This window comes from Oculina patagonica, chromosome 7, assembly GCF_052425735.1.
Source record: "Oculina patagonica isolate OP01 chromosome 7, crgOcupat, whole genome shotgun sequence".
Lineage (NCBI taxonomy): Eukaryota > Metazoa > Cnidaria > Anthozoa > Scleractinia > Oculinidae > Oculina > Oculina patagonica.
In genome coordinates this window covers 2,895,634-2,918,967 of record NC_135764.1, presented here as the reverse complement: position 1 = coordinate 2,918,967, position 23,334 = coordinate 2,895,634, and the positions used below count along the sequence as shown (strand labels likewise).

Sequence of the window (23,334 nt, the reverse complement as noted above, 5' to 3'; positions counted from 1 at the left end):
CCCTTGAAAGCTTTAGAAGAGGGAATCAATGACCTTGTCAATAAACTTCAGACTGTAACCACTTGAATGAAAGCTACTGTGCCTGTATTTTATTTGTTTTTCTTATTAAAATAAACGGCATTACGAAAAAATATGTGCAAGTTAAATAATAAATGAAAGAAATATAATACTGTTTGGTCCAGCTATCGGCAATACGATTAAAATAAGAGAATATAAACTTTAAATATTTTTTCCCGGGATATTTTGAATCTTAAATTTCATTTTATCTGAGCCGCTAACAATGTTACGGTCATCCGCAAAATGAAATTTAAAAACAAACTAGCTTCCAACATATTAATAAAGGAATAACTGAATATCACAGTTTTAGAAGTCGAGCTTCTTTAAGCAGGGTTGATTTATAGAAAGAGGCATTGCTTAGGATTGACCTAGAGGCCGACCTTCTTTGAACGCCATCTATCAAGTCAATTTTCACAACTGAACAGTATTCTAAATGAGGTATTTCTGATACTGTTTATTACGCTCAGTGCAAAGTGGTGGAGTGAACAAACTTTTGGAGTGAAATCCAAGTTTGTAAACATTCAAATTTTAGCTATATTTGAACAGTACTTTCAGGTAGAAACTCTTTGAATCCCTGATCAGGGTTGTTCAAAGGACGATTAAGCTAACCTAGGATAAGCGTGAATTTTGATTTCGTTTTTTTTTTTTTTTAACTTTTCAGTGAGGTTTTCTGTTTATAAAAAGTTAGGCAAACGCTTTCAAGTTGTTTCCGCGCGCCTTCAAAATATCGATATTTATAGCCGTAGCTTGATTTCAATCCGCAAATTTAGGGTATATATTCCTTAAGATGTTCACAGACAATGTTTATTTAGGGTTAAGTTGCCTACCACTAATTTCAGAACAGTTTAGACCAAAATCTGCGAAATTCCCGTGAAATAGTCCCTTTAAAATAAAAGATAATCAGTTTTTTTCCACAGGAAAAACGTTTCCTTTCAGAGTGTCACTCCGACTCTTGACAGCGTACGAGTATTACAGACATCAATTGTTTTACATCTAAAGGTCTAAAGGCAAGTTTCCACATAGTTTTCTGGAAACAGCCCAGTTGCACCTCCTTCTGTGACACCTTCATACCAGCCGTCATCATTTTTCTTGATCACATATATAATAACTCCCTCCTGAAATGTCAGCTCATCATCCTGCTGCTGAACGTATTCATATAGGGATACCACTGAAAGAGAGCAAACGAGTATCATTATTACCCTAAAATTTTGAAAATTACACCCCGACAAAAGTACTACCATTTGCGTTCATCCATGAAGCCTGGCGAATAAACACGTAGTTTTTTAAAACCTCAACGGTTTTGTCTGCTACGTGACACTTTTGACCAATGAAACGTTTACGGTCAGGTCGTGAAATTGACAACGTTTTGTCGCCATACGATCATGTTTTCTTCACGAGCTATCAATATTTTCAAGATTTGCCCGCTTTCTTCGATGAAAGTCTGCTCAGAAAATATTATTACAATGGAGAAGAGAAAAGAAGACAAGTTCGGAATGATTTATCGTCCACTCCACTCTCTTTATGACTTTAGAGCAAGATTTCCAATGCTTGATTCATTTATCCGAAGTGTCACATTTTCAGATAAAACCGTTTAACGTTTTAAAAGTAAAACTACGCGCTAAATTCGTCATGCTTCACGGATGAACGCAAATGGTAGTAAGCCACCTCCAACTCTCAGATGAATACAAAATATAGACGGCAAACTGATCCTGACGGCTAAAGCGGTCAAAAAATAAACAGAGTGGATAAAAAGAAAGAAAACTAGAATACATTGAAACAAAACTTTGCCCTATATTTCGGTTTGCAAAACAAACCTTCCTCAGGGGCTGGGCGGAAAATGAAAAGTGAGAAAATTAAAAGGATCGTTACAAATAGAAAAATTTAAAATAAAATACTAAACAATGATTGGATCTCCCTTTTAACAAGTGTCAATGAGGCCACAAGAAAAAGGCCACAAGAAAATATTACTTGTAGATTAATGTCTTCTGATTTGTAAGCCTTCTACTGTGAAAATGTTACTTACAGATTGTTTAGAGACTTATTTGTGGCTGCAAATCTTGTTCTGCACACTTGATGAAAAGTTTAAACCCGTACCAGTAATTTTCCAGATGTAAAATCCCTTCAAAATGCACTGCTGGTCAGGGAGACGTTGTTCAACAGAAGCACCCAAGAAATGAAAGGTGTCAAAAGGTGGTTTAGGATACTGGCATTTTACCATTGCTTGATCAGAGAGTTACCGGGGGGGTGGGGGGGGGTTACTCCCTATAATGGCCCATACGGGGAAGCCATACTCGAAAGGGGAACCTTTTCAGTCTTCAGGTATATAAAAGTGTAGGGATTTTAGGTCTAAGAAAGGGTATGAAAATCTGTCATTAAGGGTTTTTGTAATGGCTTTTAATTAAAATATTTCAAAATTTATGGCTGTATTATTTTAGTTTTTAAGCACTACATGAAAATAACAAGAAAACGTCGTGTTCTAAGTCTTTTCCATGTCTTTCAGGTATATGAAACGAAAGGGGTACAATTTCTGTCAGAATGGTATATAAAAGGGTAAGGGGTTAGAGCTCAGGGTGGAGCCTCCCTGAATAAAACTTTTTTGATTATCCCCCTCCCCCAGGAGGGTTACAGTGCTATAGAATGATAAAGTACTATTTGTACACTCATGGCTTCCCTTTCTTTTTTGAGGAATTGCCCCGGGCGGGGGGGGGGGGACTCGCTTTTGAAAGTGACGGGGATGCCCGTCGTCTCGCTTTAATAGGGGTGTAAATTTCGGATTTTCGGTCTCGCTTTGGGTGTTCCAGGCAAAACGCCAATAATTTTAGGCATAATGGTCTTGTTTAGGGTTACACACGAAGAAATTTACAAATATAAATCCTCTTTTTAGAATTTTGGTATCTTTTAGGGGTCTAAAATAGCTTGAGCCACGCCCAGATTGGTCTCTTTTAGGGGTTCTTTTCAAAATTTCCGACGAGCATCCCCTTCCCTTTAATATGGGAGTCCCCCCCCCCCCCCGGGGGAATTGCCATGAACCTTGATCAAGCTCACACTAAAAACTGGCACTACCCAAAATACTGTAAATTCCGGTTATAAGCCCTGGGCTTAGACAACTTTGTAGACTGGGACAACTTTCCTTAAAGTGAACTTCTGTCGGCAAATTCGAGGAAAAGTTGGTAAACACACTTTTCTATATGAAAATTATGCGCTGAACACGAAAATGTTGTTTACCAAGCTGGATTCGGCCATTTTGACCTTTAAATCAGTCATTTTCATTTGCATACACAATTAAGACATGAAAGCGAGGCTATATATCATATATCCTTACAAAACACACAAAAACGGTTTAAATTTTACCCAGATCAGCAGAAGATACATAGAGTGTTTATTAGAAAGATTCTATGTCTACGACATGTTGATCATGTGGTCATCTGGTCACGTAACTCTTGAAAACGAGGCTAGAGTTTATATCGTAATTACGTGGAGGGAGGTACACAAAAGTCGTCGAAACAGCGAAAAAGGAGTTAAAACTGTAATTGTTTTCTTCTAGCTTATGAAAATAGAGCAAGTGAATAAATTTAAATTAAGTTAACGTGACTCCATTGTGAGTTTTGGTCACGTGACTGGCGTTTCGATTATCGAATTCCACGTCAGCTATTTGAAAAACATATATTAAAAATAAAATACTTTAAGGTGCTAAATTGTTTTACTCTACTGTACCATTTACTGTTCTTGGCTTCCAATAACACCACCACTAACATTATTTTGGCAGCAGCTCTCTGCAGCACTTCTACATTTGCATGCTCCTGTGCATGGCAGTCCTACACTCCGGCAGCTACACTTCTTTGATTTGCATCCTGATTTGCACCCGCAGTTAACCATCTCATCACAACTTTCCGGTTCGGGGGCAAGAGACATCAGCTTAGGCACCAGCTTGTCATTCAGTTTTGTCCAACCCATGGTCTCTGGAAGTGGAAGGGTGGGTTGTGTAACATGCGCCTGTTTCCATACCATTGCTTGGAAGTGCGCCCTTTGAATATGCCATCGCGCTGCATCACTCGTCGGGGGAAGAGCTTCTGGTGACCGACATTTAGAAAACAACGTTGTGCGCGCTTCGTTGCAGCTCTCTGCGTCAGTTACTTTATAGATTACGCAAATGAACTTCTCAACAGAACTCACGGTGGAATCATCCAGATCTCCATTTCCTTAGTTTTTCAGGAGCATGTGACGGTCTGTGAAGGTCTTCCACGATGTTTTCTTGCTGTGGCCAGCAAAGTAGGAGACTGTGTCACAGCCGGTTAATGCATGAAAGGAGAGAATGGTTTCCACCTCAGGAATTTTTCTCTTAACATTCCGGCGAATCGTGTGAATTGGGCTTCTTAGACGTCCCAGCTTTCATCCACAACTGCTTGCAGGACATTTTATCAAAGTGAGAAACTAAAAGGAGAAAGACATCCGTGTCTTGGGATGAGACGACAAGGAACTCTGCATCTGAGTGTACACAATGTAGAATCATTCGAGTGTCCGCCTCTTCATGGAAACCTTTAAGGCCTCTGATGTCGATGTTCGAGCGGGAACACTTGACTGTATCTTCTTCCTCGAATCCGCCACCAACAATAATGATTTTATCGGCTGGGGCTCCTGCAATTAGATTTTCTGGGAGAAAGCGTGCAAGATCAACCTTGTTTTCATCAAGAGCCAGAAATGTTGACCAGGCCTTAGGCAGAGGTACGGAGCCATCTTCAAAAACTCTTCTAATGGGCGCGTGGCCTCGAGAACGCTTCTTTCTAGTTGCGCACTTGATTGATGACTCCCTGTATCTGTCAAATGTTACATCTATTCGATCAAAATCCTTTTCAGAGACAAGAACAGTTTTCATAAATTTATCCGCGAGATCATCAAAAGTGTTACACTCTGAAGGACGTCCCAGACCCATGACCAATGCTTGACCATCTACTACTAGTGTCGATCGTCCTGCGACTGCATGGTGTGACCCGAGGACGTTCAGTCCCACTCGACAGCTTCTCAATCATCACCGACTTATTTCCAGTGCGTAGCTGACCATTGGTATCTGTGATAGCAAGAGGGACTGCCATTATATCATGGCTGAGGATTCGAGGTAAATCTACACTTCTACCAGCATCATACGCTGTAATGATGCGTTGAAGGATATTTCTGTCGGCCTTGATGGCAGCAGACTTCTCACTCTCTTTCTTTTGGACTTCGTAAAGAGAAGAAAATGTGGGAGCTTTATTTTTGGGCAGAGGATCCCTGAGCTTCTTATGATGTCGATCTGCTTCCGGCGTCATAAGCCTTTCCTTCACAAAGGTCAACAGTTTCTCCAGCCCAAGGCTGTTTGCTTTAAGTAAGGATTCTTCTATCCTTGGTGTTGCCACATCTTTAGTGATGATGTTTTGCAACCTTTCAGGTACCGTTGGTTGTTAGTTGACATTGAAAACATTGGCCTGATGCAGCAACTCGACCACTTTCTTCTCATCGGCATTATCCCGCAGTTTCCTGGACGGGTTAGACTCATTGCAAATTATGTCGTCATCATTGTTAAAATGGTACATCTTCCTTGTTAATGCAGCAATATGCGCGCCAAGGTTAAACGACAGAGTCCATCTACACAGCGCTGCTGTCGTCCTCGTAATGCCAACTATCCTTCCGCCTCTCTTTCCGGTACCATTGAGCCACTCCTGACTTTGGTCGGGATCGACCTGATTAAATCGCCAAGAGGAACCTTTCACGCCTCAGTTGCCCTAGTCAAATTCGGTTTGTACCTCTTCTGGGAGCTGCTTCATTTGCGCAAGGTACACAGGGCCCCATCGTGCTTAATTTGTATGATCATAGCGATGGAAAAATGGCAGCATCTTGTGAAAGGCATAAAGATGTAGGTCCCAAATTCCCTCTCTTTGAGCTCTGATAAACAGCAGAAGGATACGGACCATTTCCATGTACTGCAACCAACTGGAGATTAGGATTCGTTTCCTTCTTCACTGCGATGAATGATGGTAATAGTTCGCGGTACCTACCAGATGATAGTAGAGCAAGCAGATTCAAAAACTCTCCTTCCGTTTTTGACTGAACATACTTCTCAAGACTTTGTTTCAGTTCGTTGCCTTTCTCTTCTATATGGGCCAAAAGTTGCGGCAGAAGTAATTGCCACATTGCCTGAAGAGTGATCTTGTGAACTCGTGTAGCTTTGTTGTAATCTTTGCTTGCGAGGGCACGCTCTACGGTTCGTGGACCTAAGATACCGATATATCTACTTATCTTACCCTTATCATTATACTTTGCATAGCAGCTCTTGTGCCATTTTAATTCCTCTGCTGTGTTCGTTTCAGCTGCATTCAATATCCTATCAATTGTTTCTGTGTTTGCAGTGTCTCTTTATTTTCGTCGCTCCTCGGATGATTCTTTCAATGAACGCAAACCTTGCACTGTTGCGCTGAACAGGATATCCTTTTTTGACTCCTGGCAAATAATACACTCATAATAATACATTCACCCGTTCTTATATTTTTTAAATGTTAACTTTGAAAACTGTACACAACCCCTACCATGGATCTCTCACAGTCAACTAGTTCGAATTAGCAGCCAGGCAACTTAACTTTGCCCGATTGAGACTGTAACGTAGGCGATGCATTTAAACCTTTTGACCGAAACTCATATTTTCTTGAATGCAGCTGTCTTTCCCTTGAGCCAAAAAAATAATCTCTATCAGAACTTAGCGATGTTCTCCTCTCCTAAGACTCAGCGCTTCATATTGTTTGTTTTTTCGAGTTCGATTCGATCAATTCCTTTGTGATAACAATTCGATTTAGACACACATCGGCCGTTTCTGACCAGAATCAAACCGTAAAGCATATGAATGGGTTTGTTTTGAATGTTGAATCAAAACATTCATTGTCGTAAAGGACTGAAAAAGTCAAACCGAGTATTAGAATAACCACTTAACACCTAGAACATTGTAGATTTAATATATATATTTTGACGCTTAAATTTCTCGAATGCAAAAAAAGCGTTTTTTGCTCCGCGCGCAACAAATCAAAAACACCAAATAATAAGAAAATTGTTTCAATGTGTCGTCTATTATTTAAGAAACCAAGATCAAATTATATTATAAAGACTAAGACAAGTTTTGTTCGCTGTTTTGGAAAAAAAATCGATTCCAAACAAGCCCTTAAATAAGGAAAACAGTTCAGCCTCGTTTCCATGTCGGGTATTTGGTTCCGTTTTTATTACACCAGATTTCGAGATCTAAAACTCAAAATCCAGCTTGGTAAACAATTTTTTCGTATTCAGCACGTAATTTTGACTTAAAACAGTGTGTTTACCAACTTTTCCTCGAATTTGCCGACAGAATTTTTAAAAGCAGCCTTTTTCTGAATTTGTCCCAGTCTATTGTAACAGGTTTTAGGTGGGCTTATAAACGGAGGGGCTCATATCTGAGGGGCTTATAAGCGGAATTATAAACGCTTCAAAACGAACCACAGTCAGTTATGTCGATCGATAACAAAGCAACATTTAGCCTTGTTCAGTACTGTTATCCAGCAGGGGGGCTTATATCTGGGGGGGGGGGGGGGGGGGCGGTTATAACCGGGTGTATTTTTTTGTTTCCAGGTAGATGGGCCTATAACTAGGAGACCTCATAAGCAGGGGGCTTATAACAATTTTATGGTACATGTACTTTTCACTGTTGTTGCATACACTTTCATGCTTCTGTAGGACACTAGGTTTTCTCCAAAAAATGACATAAAATTAAAATTTCACATTTGACTATATATACCAGTGAGAAAATACAAACCTACCCCTTTCAATATAGTTTTCAGGTATCCAGGACTGCTCTTCCATTGGTGGTGGGGGGAGGAGTGGGCTCAATTCCTCTGGCATAGCAGGCATTGGTAGTGATGATGGAGACTGGTTGAAATCATCCTCAGAGGGTGGTGGTGGGAGAAACGGACTCATTTCATCTGAACACAAGAAAAAAGCAGTCCAAATTTATAGACAGGAAAACCAAGTCTTGGGAGCAGGTCACACCGAGAGTTCACAGAGTTTACAGAGTTCTTTAACAATTCTTATCCATCCCCCCCCTAAACAGTAGGTTTTTTGTTTGGTCTTCCACCCCCTGGAATTTAATTTCAGGGGTGTTTCATACCCCCCTGGAAGTAAAACCTCCCACAAACCAACCACCACCACTTGTAAGCAACACCTTATAAAATTATGACAAATTGGTAATGTCACAAAAGGCTTAAAATGCAAGCAGTTTCTTTCCGTTTCTAGCATGTGACATGTGTCAAGAATTCAACGCGACTGACCTTCCCTCCTCATTTCCCCCTAATTTGCAGAATTGCTATGAATAACTTTTAAGATCATGTGGATGATTAATGAGGAATTAAGACTGACTGCTCACAGACTACAGAAGGTATAACTGTTATCCATATACTACCAAAGCAGTTCAAAGCCAGTGCACAGAATAAAATCTGCAGAAAATAAATGTTAATTCTTACCAACCACAGACTCATAAGTGCTACTGCCATCAACTTCAGATGGGGGAATCAAATCTGAAATTTAAATATTTTAATCAATACTCCAGTTTACAGAGCTCGATCTTTAAAGGGACATGGTCAGCGTTCTTACGTCGCTGACCTGGACACTAGTTTTCAGAAATCTGCTTCAATCTTCTCAGTGTTTCACTAAATTGGAAAATTTAGAAAAAAAACACTGAGAAGATTGAAGCAGATTTCTGAAGGTTTTCTATGCGTCTTTTTGATTTCGGGTTAAGGTGGACTTTTTTCAAAACGTGAAAACTAGTGTCCAGGGCAGCGCGGTCTGAACGCTGACCATGTCCCTTAAACAGTTCATGAGGATTTCTCCTTACCTCTTGATCTTCTTGAACCTAGCTCATCTTGAACATTTCTTATTACAATTTGCTATCTTGCTAGCTTTTTTAATATCTATTTTTCTGCAGTTTCCCTTTGTGTATAAACCCGGGGGGGGGGGGGGGACTCCCATATGAAATGGACGGGGATGCTGGTCGTCTCGCTTAGGGGTGTAAATTTCGGATTTTGGTCTCGCTTAGGGTGTTCTGGGCAAACAGTCATTATTTTTAGCCGTCAAGGTCTCGTTTAGGGTTGCACGCGAAGAAATAACCAAAAATAAACAAAGTCTCTTTTAGGGGTCTTCATAAGCTTCGGCCACGCCTAGATTGGTCTCTTTTAGGGGTAAAATTCAAAATTTCCGACGAGCATCCCCGTCACTTCTATATGGGAGCCCCCCCCCCGGGGTATAAACTTAATATATTACTGATGAAAATTAATTCTTGTTTAATGTGGCATGATTGCTATAAGTTTACATGTAATATTGAACTACCGGTAAGATAATAAAAAATCTCAAAACAAAATATTGTAGTCACCTGATGAAGGTAGTTGAGCTGCAGCATTATGCACCAACAAAGGAGGGGGTGGTGGTGGGGCAGGAATTGATCCTCCAACACTAGGGGGTGGTAGACGGGCAGGCAATGCTCCTCCTATACTAGGAGGCGGAGGAGGAGAAGGAGTCCCTGGAAATGGGGGAGGAGATGGTATGCCAGGGGGTGAGGGTGTGGACGCAACTCCCAGGAGTGGAGGTGGAGGAGGAATCATGCCATCGTCAGCTGATGAAAATGGAGCTGAAGGCGGGGCTGGTATGGAGGGGGGTGGGGGTAGACCTGAATCTGAGGAAGGAACAGAAGGAGGCATTGGCGGGGGGACAGGTGGGGGTGGAGGTTTTGAAAGTGGTCTTCTTTTTCCGCCTGAGGTCTGTTGTCGCAAGCTACCCTTGTTTTCTACTGCTTGTGGTGGTGGCTGTAATTTATTGCTCACACTTGGTTGGCGTTTGCGTTGGCTTTCTTGGTGGTCACTTGTCGTGGAACCGTGCCCTAGAAAATCATTAGAAAGGTCATCAATGCTCATTTATAAGGTTGCATAAAAGTAATGGTTGTTGTGTGGTTTTGGTTTTTTTTGTGTGGTAGTAACAACCAATCAGAGATACACCATGTGGCCGTCGTCAGATGTAAATTATTAGTATAGAGTGTTTTGTTTCAATAAAGTAAGCACAAGTTTGTACATACACATATATACATGTACCGTAAAGTTCCGTGTATAAGCCGCACCTTTTTCCTCTAATTTCAAGTCAAAAATCGGGGGTGCGGCTTATCTACGGAAACATCTCTGGTTGGAGTTCTCAAAGGCCTAATTAATATTCATAAAAAAAATTCTCAAGACGTCATTGAATAAACATATAACAACCTGAAAACTTTGTTGTTGTTCACTACCTTTTAGTTCCTCTGCAAAGCTGTTTGCAGTGAAGCCTGCCAGTCACTTCGAATCATGTCTTTCCGCTACGTGCGACAGGTGCGAGAAGGCACCAAGATAAACGCAAATACTCACAAGGCAAATGGCCGACCGCTTCGGTTTTTTATTGACCTTAACAGCAAATATATCTGCTGGATTAACAAACTCTTATTCTGCATGAAGTTTTTATCCTGTTGCGGGTAGCAGTTTCCAAGAATCTTGAAATAAAAACGTGGTTTCTTCCGAAGGAAATGCCGCCATGTTTGTTTTTAATGCCCAGACTCCTCTCTACAATTCAGAGCTTGGCTACTAAGCATTCATCATTCGCGAACGATTCGAACGAATCACAAGTGTTTCAGGAGTGTTTAGAAGTGATAATCTCGAAAAAATGATATCAAGAGAGCATCCAAGTTTAAGATATTGTGAACTCAAACTAAAAAGGAGGTATAACAAGTGAAATTTAGCTTTCATAAGACTTAATTTATATTAAACATTGCAACAACCACCGTGTCAGTGTCTCAAAACCGTGCTTGTTTGCCCTTGTTTGTTTACCAATAGAACTTCACTTGAACTTCAAACTTTATGGTCTGTATATTTTTTTTTCCAAAATTTGAGCTTCCAAATCGGGGGTGCGGCTTATCTACGGGTGCGGCTTATACACGGAACTTTACGGTATATAGTGTATATTATGTGCCTCAGAGTTACACTATATACGTGTATATATGTGTATGTACAAGTGCTTACTTTATTGTCTCGCTCCTGGACGGCGTATTTTTGAGGTGTTTTTGGTTAGTTAAACTAACCTATCCTCAACGGTAGTCTAAGACTACTGGTGTGCTCATCTCCAGAGATCCACCTTGTGTACCACAAGTGTTGGATCACTGAGGTGGGAGAAATAAGAACTTTTCTCCCATTACCACCATGCCTTACGCAGTGCTGATGAGTCCCAAAGAGGACGAAACAGCTGTCCACTGCTAGGCTGGTGTGTTACCTCAGTCTGGAGATGAGCAAAGTGCACATACCTGAGCGTAGTGAGTCCAGTTCACTAACTAATAAACATGATTATATGTTTTGTTTCAATCCCAGATATCTTTTGCATAGGGTATTCAATACCCTATAATACGAATTAGTTGACAAAATTTGATTCTTATGTCCATTCATGCAAATTAAACTATCAATCGTATCTATAACAAAATTCTTAATTTTGATCTGCTCTGCACACACCTATTTGACGCACAATTGGCGTGCAATCATGTGGGTATCCAATTATATCCAATTTGAACAACTTCGAACTGGATACCTGAAATTGGACACCTACGCTATTCGCACATCAATCATGTACATTCACATGGTTTCTTTTTTACTATTTTCTTTCTGTTTGTACAACCAATTGAATTTACCTTTGACATTTTCACACAAAAAAGGTTTTCAAAGACTTGAGACCAAAATAATGAAAGGACCACTTGTACAAACAGCAGAGAAATGAAGCCGGATCTTTGCGTAGATCAGGATCATCAATATAAAGTAAAACGATAAACTAAATCAAGGCTGATCGGACAGCTAAAAAGGCTAAATAAAAAAATATTTGGGCAATACAATTTATTTAGCCTTTTTAGCCTTGCATTTAGTTTATTGTTTCAAAGACTTCCAAATTAACCTTAGACTACAAGCAGTCCCTATTTTTTCGCAGAGTCCATTGAGCGTGAAGTGAAAAATAATTTTTTTCGCAGAGTCCGTCGAGTGTAAAGCGAAAAGCTTTACAGACTCTTCAAAAAATTTTTCGCTTCAAGCTTGACAGACTCTGCAAAAAAAATAAGGACTGCTTGTAGTCTATCCAAACCTCTAATTTTGTTATTACTCGCCCCATTACTCCCTGAACTGTTCTCCACTCGGTCAAATTACTATAACTAACAATAAGCCAAATTACCTGAATGATCCAGTATAGAGTAATCAGTTGGTTTTCTGCTGTATCTTGAGGGCTTCTCTTGCTCAGCTGGATACATAATTTTGTTGGTTCGTCCAGTTGGCTTACTGCTAGCTAAGGCACCTATTCCTCGACGAGCCACTTTTTCTTTGTGAATATCAAGGGTCTAAGTAAAACACCAATAAAACAATAACATTCTCAAACTCAGTAATTAATTCATCAAGTAAAAACAAAAAAAATCATAACTGTGAAGGAGGTTTGAAAAAATTTATGCTAATTAAAATTAGCATATATTTTTTTGAATCCATGTGTCACACATACTTTACACTCGCATAGCTTTCTTTCTACGTCCATCTTTTGACATCATCTTTCAACATCGTCTTTCGACACGTTTCACTGCTGTTTGAAATGAGCCAATCAAAACCGAATTATACCGTTGTCGGTTTCATGCAAATGAGCACTCAAGGTCAGAAGGTCATGCTAGCGGGCTGTGATTGGCGGATTTTGATCTGTGTTGTTTGTTAAGTACGTCGAAAGATGGATGTCGATTGAAAGCCGCTATGCACATAGCACTAAAACGTGTTAACGTTCACTGAACACAGGTTTCTCTTCTACCTACCAGTATTTTCACGCAACTCGGTTTAATTTTTCCCTTTACACGCGTCATGCATAAAACCTTTGCTACCCTCTCTTTCCATAGTAAATTAAAGTGTCCAATTATTGCATATCTGCAGGTACTGTATGTAAAACTGTTTCTTTTATATTAAGAATAACAATTTCGTTATCCGGTTAGCTATAAATTGGAGCTAAGTTAAGCATGTACCCAGCGTGTTACGACTATTTTTTCTATCATTATTTAAGACAAAGAAATCCATAGCCATGACGGTACGTGTTTTGACTGCTGATTTTAATTACATGTAATTAACATAAATTTTTAAAATGCTGTTTCCACATTTACTCCTAAGTTTAAGTTCCAGTAGAAAAGATGTATCAAACATCCAACACAATATTTCATTGTGTTTCCAGACAGAAATAGTGTTTGTAGTTGAAGCGATTCTAGAACATTTTGCCGGTGCCAGAGGGCAAGTGACTCTGGTTCACTTCATTTGCATGTGTCAGACGGCTTTCTAGAACGAACCGTATCACAAAAGATGTTGTTCTTATTCAATGATGTAATTATTCAATTATTCATGACTGCCGCTCATGTGTGAAGTTTTATAGTATCAAAGAAATTGTATGCATAATTATGTGTGGAACTATTCAGAAACTATATATATGCAAACATTCCCGAAACTGTACTCATTTATTTTGTTTATGTAAAGTTGAAAAAAACAAATATGTCTATCAACTAACCTCCGAAATATGATTTATCTCCGACTCCATATCCTGCAGTTTCAAAACTTGTTGATCTAACAAACCCAACATATTTAGAGCCAAGGAATTTATCTGATAAGCAACGCTAGCCAACGACTGTGTAGCGAATTGTTTCGTCTCCTCCAAAACAGCTCGAGTTTCTTCCAGCGCTTTGCTTCTATCTGCGCCCGATTTGTACCGATTATTCGTCTCTACATACTTCTGTTCGCAATATGCTGCCACCTTGGCCAAGTTTTCGTGGCCATCTTTCAAAGCCTGGCGCCCATCAGGGATTTCTTTCTTGATCAGTGACAGTATTGCACTGTCAACTTCCGCCATCGTCGGCTGGTGTTGCTTGCATAGCATCCTGGGCAGAAAGAAAGGGTGCGGAAATTCCGGGTGTTTAGAGATCGGAACGAATTGATAACGGACAAAAAAATTCAAAAGGTTAAAAAAAGGCAAATTCTTTAAAACTCTTTTTATTCACACAGATAAGAGTGAAAAATCGACGCGTCGGCGAGACGTTGAATTATACGGGATGGCATTCTAATTCTCACTTTTACAAGAGGGTCCTATTCTCTATTTTCCAATTGCCCATAATGCACTTTGTTTCCCCCCCCCCCCCAAATTTTGCATAAACTATTGTTTTGGAAATAGCAGTCCTCCCAAGAGAATTTGAAAACAATAGTTTATGCAAAATTTGGGGGGCAAACAAAGTGTATTATGGGCAATTGGAATAGTCCCATTGTTAATTTGTTTGTGATTCCCAGTCTCAGTGACCTAAATCCCATTTTCCCAGTGAAAATCTGCCCAAATCCCAGTTCCTATTTTACCCCTTCTTGCCCCGAGTCTTACTAAACTGCCTTGCCTTGCATGGTAATGTAATGAACACACCAATTATGCCAACAAGCGCCTGGTTCCTGGTGCTTGCCTCTTGGTAGTAAAGTACTTGAGTGTACAATGTTTTTCTAAGCAACATGTACTTTTACATGTACCTCAGTGCAGGTCAAATGATAGTGCAAGTAAAAAAAAACCTCTGTTACCCAGGATACAGCAAAAACTCGCATAAAAGAACAAATGGATTAAGAACACTCAGGCTGAAATTTTGTCAAAAAAGTATCATATACCGTATTTACTCGAATAAGCGCGGCGGCGCTTATTAAATTTTTCGGTCCTCAAGTGCGGCGCTTATTGAGGGCGGCGCTTATTTAAAATTTGAACGCCACAAACAATCTAACATTTTACAGTACCGGTAATTGAAAATAGTGTCTTTTAATTTTCAGTATTTGTTTCTTGCTGAAGAGAGAAGTCAAGTGGCTTTAGCTGTCCTGGCAAAGTTCGCGGCCTTCATAGCGTTTACAGAACTACATATTATAAGAATGTTGGATAGAAAAACTAATGGGCGAACTGAAAAACATCGCTTTTGATGGAAAGAAATGTCCAAGTTTGTTTAAGAGTTGCTTTGTAGTGCTGTTTTTAGTTAAATGGAATTTCTCGAATAAACGCCCCATCGGGACTGCGGCACTTTTTCGGGGGAGGCGCTTATTAACTTTTTTTGCCCCAAATGCGGCGCTTATTTGAGGGCGGCGCTTATTCGAGTAAATACGGTACATAAAAACACATTCAGCCTGAAAAATGAAAATAATTTTTCTTATAAATAAAAAACTGAGTTGCTGAGTTTTGAGTTGTTTAACACCAGAATAATTGCTACTCCTTCCCCAATGTAATGTTATTGCCTTGATTAATGCATAAGTTAGTTCCAGCCATTTATTAATTAAAATGTTGTGTTTGCATATCAATTTCACTTGTTGGTGGTCTATGCAGTGTTTAATTTTAAGAAACAATTTTAAGGATAGCTTAAGAACATTTTCAGGCTGATTTTCCAGAAAACACCTAATACATACGAACAAATCAGCCTGAACCCCCAAAACATGTGTTCTTTTATCCTGGTTTTTGCAGTAACATTCAAGTTACCATAATCCAGGCTGATGGGCTCCTGAGCAAACTTGCTTTCATCCAGCGGCAGCTCCAGAAGACTCTTTATACAACAATGTTCAAAAATCTCTATTTTTTATTAATAAATTATATATTAATTAATCAGTTACTTAGCCAGCAAGCAGGCTACTCATCATGTTTTCTAGCAAAGAGTTAACAAACACAGTGGAATCCTGATTTCTCAAACCCTCAAGTTTTCAAATCTCCAGATAACTCGAACCAAAAGATGTTTTCCTTCCATCAGTCGAGTACTGTAATTTAAGCCATGATTTCTCAAAGCAGCCGATTTCTTGAACCAATTTTCGTTTCACTTGGAGGTTTAAAAATTTGGATTCCACTGTAAAAGTGAGAGGTTTTCTTGACAATCCATCATATTCTCATTTCCATTCCCTTACTATGGTGTAGGAAAAATCACCTTCAAACCTCCAAGTTTATTTTCTTCTTAAGTGGCCATTTGGCCACCGACTGACTACTCAAGTCTGGTCGCCAGTGAAAAGTTTTAGTCGCTAAATTAAGTTCACGCTTTCAATCCTTTCAATTTTGTTGCCAGCTCCAAAATTTTTGTCACCATGGTGACTAAAATGGTCTTAACTTGGAGGGTTGACATTGACACTGACTTGTTAAATTATAGATCAAAAATTTCCCCATAAATTCAAGAATGTTTTACAAAGATGGAAAATGTGTAATGATAAGAACACCAATGTTAAAAGCATCTAACAATTTGTCCTTAATTGAAATTGACTGCAAATATAAGGAATTGTAAAAATCTAAGACAAAAGGAAATTACCTACAGATATGACCATTCACGTCCTTTACTTTACTACTTATATGTTATGTACAAGCTATTCTGAAACATTTCAGCAAGCTCAAGATATGTATTTTTAACATAATTCCTAACTTTCATCACATCAGAGGGAATGTATAAGAATATCCTAGTTCAAATTAAGTTCAAAACCATTGATTTGATCAATATCTCTTTTCAATTTCTTGAGAGCCCCCACCCCCCTCCCCCCCAAAAAAATCATACAGATGTCGCAGCTCCTTATTGATGCCATAGGTTAACAGAGAGCTGTGTTAGTCTCTGTTTAGTTACCTGCGAAAATTCAAAACTGACAGAACCAACAAGATACTACAACGAGATTTATGTTGGATTTTTTGTTATCAGTTTTAACTCATTGCCAGATATCTCTTTAGAAGAAATGCGTGGTAGACCTATAAAACTAATATTTTGAGGATTTTTTCATGTTAGAAAATGACATGAAATTGTCAAGTAACATCAAAATGTATCTTATATATAATCTATTGTACGTTGTCAGGTTACGTGGTTGATACTTTTGATTGTTGTATATCATAGAACATTATTTGACCAAAAAAATATTACTACCGGTAAGATATAAACCTTTTCACTCCCAGAGTTAAGCAACAGTTTGATTACTATGATTTGTGCCCATTCAATAATTGAAAGCAACTGTGCAATTCTCCCATGTGGTACTGTTATTATGCTATACATGGTGGTTCAGATTTTAGTCTTTGCAAGAAATGCTAGTGCGTGATCATTAAATGAAAAATATTTAAAAAGCAGAACCTTCAGTTTATTGGCAACAGAAAATTGAGACCCTTGCAGGGATGCCGCTATAGGGCCGGCTGTCAGCTAATTTCACCGGCTGAAAGAGAACTTAAATCTGGCTGAAATTTCAAATGAATACAAGGCCACAAAAGCCAGCTGTGCTTGATGATGAGCCAGCTTAGCGTTTTCTTAGCTTCATCCCTGTCCTTGAAACTCTTGGGAGTGAAAAGCTCAAGATATTAGCTTCTATTTTCTCATCATAGGCAAGTTTCCACATAGTTTCCAGGAAACAGCCCAGTGGCACCTCCTTCCGTGACACCTTCATACCAGCCGTCATCATTTTTCTTGATCACATATATTATAACTCCTTCCTGAAATGTGAGTTCATCATCTCTCTGCTGAGCATATTCATATAGGGATACAACTGAAAGAGAGCAAACAAGTATCAAAATGTGTTCACTATAAACTTCTGAATCAAAAATTTGTGGAAGGCGCAATGGCCTAATAGTTAGCGCACTGGACTCCAGATCTAGTGTTTCGGGTTCATGCCCTGTTTTGTGTTCTTGGGCAAGACACTACTCTCACAGTGCCTCTCTCCACCCAGGGGTATAAATGGGTACCGGCAAATTAATGTTGGGTGGTAGCCCTGTGATGGACTGCCATTCCATCCAGGGGGAGTAGAAATACTCCTAGCTGCTTCATGCTATTAAAACTGGATAAGCTCCAGCCTGATGGCCCACTAGGCTTGATGCAAACTTTACTTTTACTATCAAAAACTAGCTCCCAAAATAACTCAGCACAAATCTCCTGCAATAATAAGCTCTTAAGAACAAGGCAAACTTCTTCTGATTATAAGCCCCCTACTGTGTAGCATGTATTGGATCGTATCATGGAAAAAAAATTTAGAGACTTGACCTCGTTGTATGTCATCTTTAAAAAAAGAGTTTTAACAGGCCCTAAATAAACCGAAAAACTTCAGATGCAAATTTCCTTCAAAATATAACTTTAGACCAACCTTTTGTGACATGTCAAATAAAGTTTTCACATCTGACTACATATCAGTGAGAAAGAGTAGCATTGCAACCTACCTTTTTCAATATAGGTTTTAGGTATCCAGGACTGCCCATCCACTGGTGGTGGAGGAGGGACTTGGTACAAATCCTCTGGTGGGGCAGGCATTGGTAGTGATGATGGAGAAGCATAAAAGTCATCTTCAGAGGGTGGTGGTGGGGGCAAAGGACTCATTGCATCTGAATATAAGGAAAGGAAACAGTCTGAATGACTCACACAGCAAAGCCAAGTTTGGCAGGCATGTTAGAGCAATTTTCACTTGTGTCAAAAGTAATTTGTGTTTGCTTTAGTATTGCATTACTATGCTTGGTGATTGGTTTCAGAAACTCACGCCACTTTCACAACCAGTCAGAAGTAAAACCAAAACCAATGGTGACCCACACAAACGCATTTTCCTGCACATCGTCCAGCTTCATGTATTTTCTTCTAGTTTTGATTGGTTGACTGCACTGTCTGTGTCTACTGTGTTTGGCCATAGTGATTACTTTGGTTTTGGTTTTACGACATAGGTCTCACTGTTTTCATCCGGTGAATGCTAAACAAAATAACACACAAATAAAATACAAGAAAATGAAAGTTTCCTCACCAACAACAGACTCATAAGTGCTACTGCCATCAACTTCAGATGGGGGAATCAAATCTGAAATTAAAATATATGTAAAGAATAAATTGGAAGAATAAGGTACATATTTAAACATGAATTTCTGGTCTGTGACAGCAATCAAAAGTTAACAGGTTTAGGTTAGACAAGTGTGACTGCACATAACATTAAATACTTTAAATTGGAAACATTTGCCAGTTGCATGCGAAACAGTGCTCAAATAGCTAAAAAAGGTTGACGCTTAGCGTTGGCTGCTGGAAAATTTTTTGGCCGAGAAAAACACACTTGCCAGCAGGATTGTGGTTAGCAATTGCTTGGTTGCAAACTTCTTCTCTGATTGCAAAGCATCTGCTGTGGCTGTGCTGACGCAGATGGTGCATCGTGCCTTCTTTAAGAAGCTAGGTAACATTTTTTTTATCCACAACATTATTGTGTGCCTACATGCCTTTGATTATTATCTCTATTTATACCATGCCATAGAAAATAAAGCTATTCAGAATACAGGATAGCCGTTGTATATTCGTCGGTATTCAACCCAACCTTCACATCATGAGCTGCGATTTTATGCTCGACGAAATTTAGTAAGCATATTTTCTATGGCATGGCATAAGATAGTTACACAACACTTTCTCGTGGTATACTATGGAATATCCCACTTGTCACTTGTATTTTCTCGGTATACACACGAGCCTTTAGGCGAGTGTGCACACTGAGAAAATACAAGTGACAAGTGGGATATTCCATAGTATACGACTCGAAAGCGTTGCATAACTAGTATGTAGCAAAGTATAACGCCACATGGTTTGGCATGTAAAAAATCGACGCTATGCAAATTCTTGTCTGTGGTATGTTCCATAACATGTAATTATAATTTTTGTATTCTATTCTGTTGTACTTTTGGTAACATGCTCTGGTAGTTCTGGTAATAATTTTTTCTTTTTTGCTTGTTTGTTTTGCTGCTAAAAAGGGATGTAATCATACAACATACAGTGGAATACCGATAACTTCTGATCTTTTGAACCAAAAATTGGTTTTCGTTCCCTCAATCAAACACTGCATTTACCCCCCCCCCCTCCCCCGAATTTCTTTGAACTCCCCAATTTCTTGAACCAGTTTTTTTGTTTCCCTTAGAGGTTGGAGAAATTGGTAGTCTACTGAAGGTATGACTATCCTGAATAAAATACAGTGGAACCTCGGTATAACGAAGGGCCAAGAGACTGGCAAAATGTGTTCGCTATATCGAGGTTTCGTTATATTGAGGTTCTTTTCCATATATTTTGCTATTACTGGGATGAAACATTTGTTCATTATATTGAGGACTTCGTTATATAGGGGTTCGTTAAATCGAGGTTCCACTGTACATGTAATGTCAACAAATGTTATATTCACCTGGTGGAGGTAGGTGAGCTGCACCGCCATGCAATGACAATGGAGGGGGTGGTGGTGGGGCAGGCACTGGCCCTCCTATACTAGGAGGTGGGGGAGCAGGAGGAGCCCCAGAGAGTGGAGGTGGAGATGGTACGCCAGGGGGTGGCGGTGCAGATGGAACTCCCACGAGTGCAGGCGGAGGAGGAGGAGGTGGAGCCATTGCATTGTCAGCTGGTGGAAATGGAGCTGCAGGCGGGCCTGGTACATAGGGGGGTGGGGGTGGTCCTAGTTCCGAGGAAGGAACAGAAGGAGGCATTGGCGGGGGGACAGGAGGAGGTGGAGGTTTTGTAAGTGGTGTTCTTCTTGAGGTTCCTCCGCCTGGCATCTGTTGCCGCAAGCTACCCTTGTTTCCTGCCGCTGGTGGCTGTGGCTTCAATTTTCTGCTGCTCTGACGGCGTTTCTCTGAACGGTCACTTGTCTTGACCCCATGACCTACAAAAATATCAGAAAGGTCATCAATGATAATTGCCATTAAAAAATGAATCAAAACCTTTGTTCTATGTACTGTATGAGTAAATCAGGGCTGCAAATAATTTTTTCACTTGAAAGGACATATGTCCTACTAAAACACCATCTTGGTCGGACGAAACAAAATTTTGGCTGGACATCACCAAAAACAAAAGGTTGAATTTTATTCATTGTTGCTGTAAAATGATTTACGATAAAAAAGTTTGTCTGGATATCATGTCCGACCACACTTGGGATTTTGTTGGACATGAGCAAATTTTAGTCTGCCAATGTCCGATGACCGACTGTTATTTGCAGCCCTGATAAATTGATTTAATATAAACTTATCATCTAACTTTACTTCATGTTATAAAATATATATTTACCCATATGATCCAGTATTGAATAATCAGTTGTCTTTCTGCTGTATCTCAAAAGCTTCTCTTGCTCAGCTGGAGCTATGATTCTGTGCGTCCGTCCAGTTGGCTTACTAGAAGCCAAAACCCCTATTTCTCGACGAGCCACTTTTTCTTTATGTATGTCAACAGTCTAGTAAACCAATAAAAAAAATATAGTTAATAATATTTATTATTTATTGATAGATTATAACTAGACTAGAGATTTTGTAATTATTGATGAACAGTTGAAAGACCTTGAGTTCAATAACTAAAGTTTGGTCAGGACCCTTATATTGCATTCTTGGGACACCTTATTCCTGCATTTTTAGTGTCGCTTTCCCTACCCAGACTACCGCGCGCTCTTTTTTTTCCGCGGGGGGGCGCCTGTCTCGTGGTCCCCGCCCCTCTCACGTCGTCGGGCGCTCGGCGCCTCCGGTCCGGGTCTCCTATGGTGCTCAGGTCCCGTCGTGGTGTGTGTCCGCTTGTGGTCCGCTCTCCGTCCCTCCTTCCCTCTCCTCCTTTTCGTCTTTTGTGCTCGGGTCCGCTCGTCCTCCCCTTCTCTCGCGTGATTGCGGCTCTCCATCAGTGGTTGTTGCCTTTGTTTTCTGCTCGTCCAGTTCTGACTTTTCGCTCGGTTCAGGCGTTCATCCCCCCCCTCGGCTGTCAGGCAGACTGTACTTGTAATCCACGAGGGTCGACAAACCTCTTTGCACTTATTTTAGTCAATTTTGGATAAACGTTTATTGAGTTTTTGGCGTAAATTGACAAAGCTCCATTTTTTGGTCAGCCACTGTTTCAGTGTTACCTTCAGGGGCAATTATTGTCAATCTCCAAGATCATGACGACGACCAACGAGGATGATGATGATGACGACAACGCGGATGATGAACAATGCGGATGATGATGATGGATGATGATGATGATAATGATAATGATAATACTTATTCATTATTACTTACAAGATTGGGATCATTTTAAATAAGCATCTCGGCCAGATGTATACTGACAAATTTATTTGGGGCAACCAACAAATACGAAGAAAGGTAATCTGGGATGAACTTCAAATCGCCGGGGGGAGGACATGTAGGAACACTGGGACTGGAATCGCCTACGTTACGTTAAGTAGAAAATATTGAATGTTCCCACACAACTTCTACAGTGTTTTTTTAATAGAAGCCTTAATTGTATACCATCAATATCAATGTTAACAAATAAGCCACTAGATTTAAAACTTAACAATTCTTCTGCTAACTCATCTAGGTATTTTAGAGTCATTATGATCGTGTTGGAATGTCCCTTCTAGTAATTTGTCATTCTGGTATGCCAGCTAAAGCAATATCGCGTATCTTTGTAAGGTCTCTGTTACAGTCTTGTTTAAAAGAAATATGTCGACAAGCTTACCTCCGAAATATGATTTATACTCGATTCCATATCCTGCAGTTTCAAAACTTGTTGATCTAACAAACCCAACATGTTTAAAGCCAAGGAATTTATCTGATAAGCAACGCTAGCTAACGACTGTGTAGCGAATTGTTTTGTCTCCTCCAAAACAGCTCTAGTTTCTTCCAGCGCTTTGCCTCTATCAGCGCCTGATTTATACCGATTATTCGTCTCTATATACTTCTGTTCACAGTATGCTGCCACCTTTGCCAGGTTTTCGTGGCCATCTTTCAAAGCCTGGCGCCCTTCGGGGATTTCTTTTTCGATCAGCGACAGAAGCTGATTGTCAACCTCCGCCATCTTGGGTTGATGTTGCTTGCATGGCCTGCTGGGTATGCATATATTTTGAGGGTGTGTCCGGATCATTTATTTCCCGGCGGGGTGAACAGAGAAGCCGTCACATTCCGAAATACGTAGCTAACTTTTTCCCCTACATTTTCAGTTGATCTTTCTAAAGACTGTGCGACCTTAAACGTATCCTTTCAGGTTAAACAAAGTGAGTAAAATTTGCCTCTCAGGAACAGTATAAATCGAAGTCAATTATCAGTCAGCAGAAGTTAGCAGAAGAATTGTAATTATGTAGGAAAAGATCACAACGTTTCACTTCCTTCAAGCTCACGAAAAAAAATACTTATTTCCTTAAAAAGTGTTGTGAAGTTTGTGTTCATTTGTTATCTGCTCATCCTCTCTGCCCTACTTGTTTACGTTCTGGTCAATAATCT

General features: G+C 39.8%; 1 protein-coding gene across 1 annotated transcript; it reads right to left on the bottom strand.

Moving 5' to 3' along the window:
- Positions 1–57: 57 nt before the first annotated feature.
- LOC144661060 (uncharacterized) lies at positions 58–23,102 on the bottom strand. Its single transcript, XM_078521768.1, has 12 exons — positions 22,574–23,102; positions 21,161–21,323; positions 20,289–20,759; positions 18,885–18,938; positions 18,316–18,477; positions 17,486–17,651; positions 13,666–14,032; positions 12,316–12,478; positions 9,470–9,973; positions 8,565–8,618; positions 7,866–8,027; positions 58–1,225 (listed from the first exon to the last, which is right to left on the bottom strand). Exons 1-12 carry the CDS (start codon positions 22,976–22,978, stop codon positions 1,059–1,061), a joined length of 2,838 nt encoding a protein of 945 aa, XP_078377894.1. The 5' UTR covers positions 22,979–23,102; the 3' UTR covers positions 58–1,058.
- Positions 23,103–23,334: the final 232 nt, after the last annotated feature.

Excerpts from the sequence above, each read along its gene's own strand:
- LOC144661060 (XM_078521768.1), bottom strand. The coding sequence starts at position 22,978 with ATGATCCGGACACACCCTCAAAATATATGCATACCCAGCAGGCCATGC. Across the intron at positions 14,033-17,485 it reads TATGTGGAAACTTGCCTATG|GATGCTATGCAAGCAACACC; the intron begins ATGAGAAAATAG and ends CTTTCTGCCCAG. Across the intron at positions 8,619-9,469 it reads AGCTCAACTACCTTCATCAG|ATTTGATTCCCCCATCTGAA; the intron begins GTGACTACAATA and ends TTTAAATTTCAG.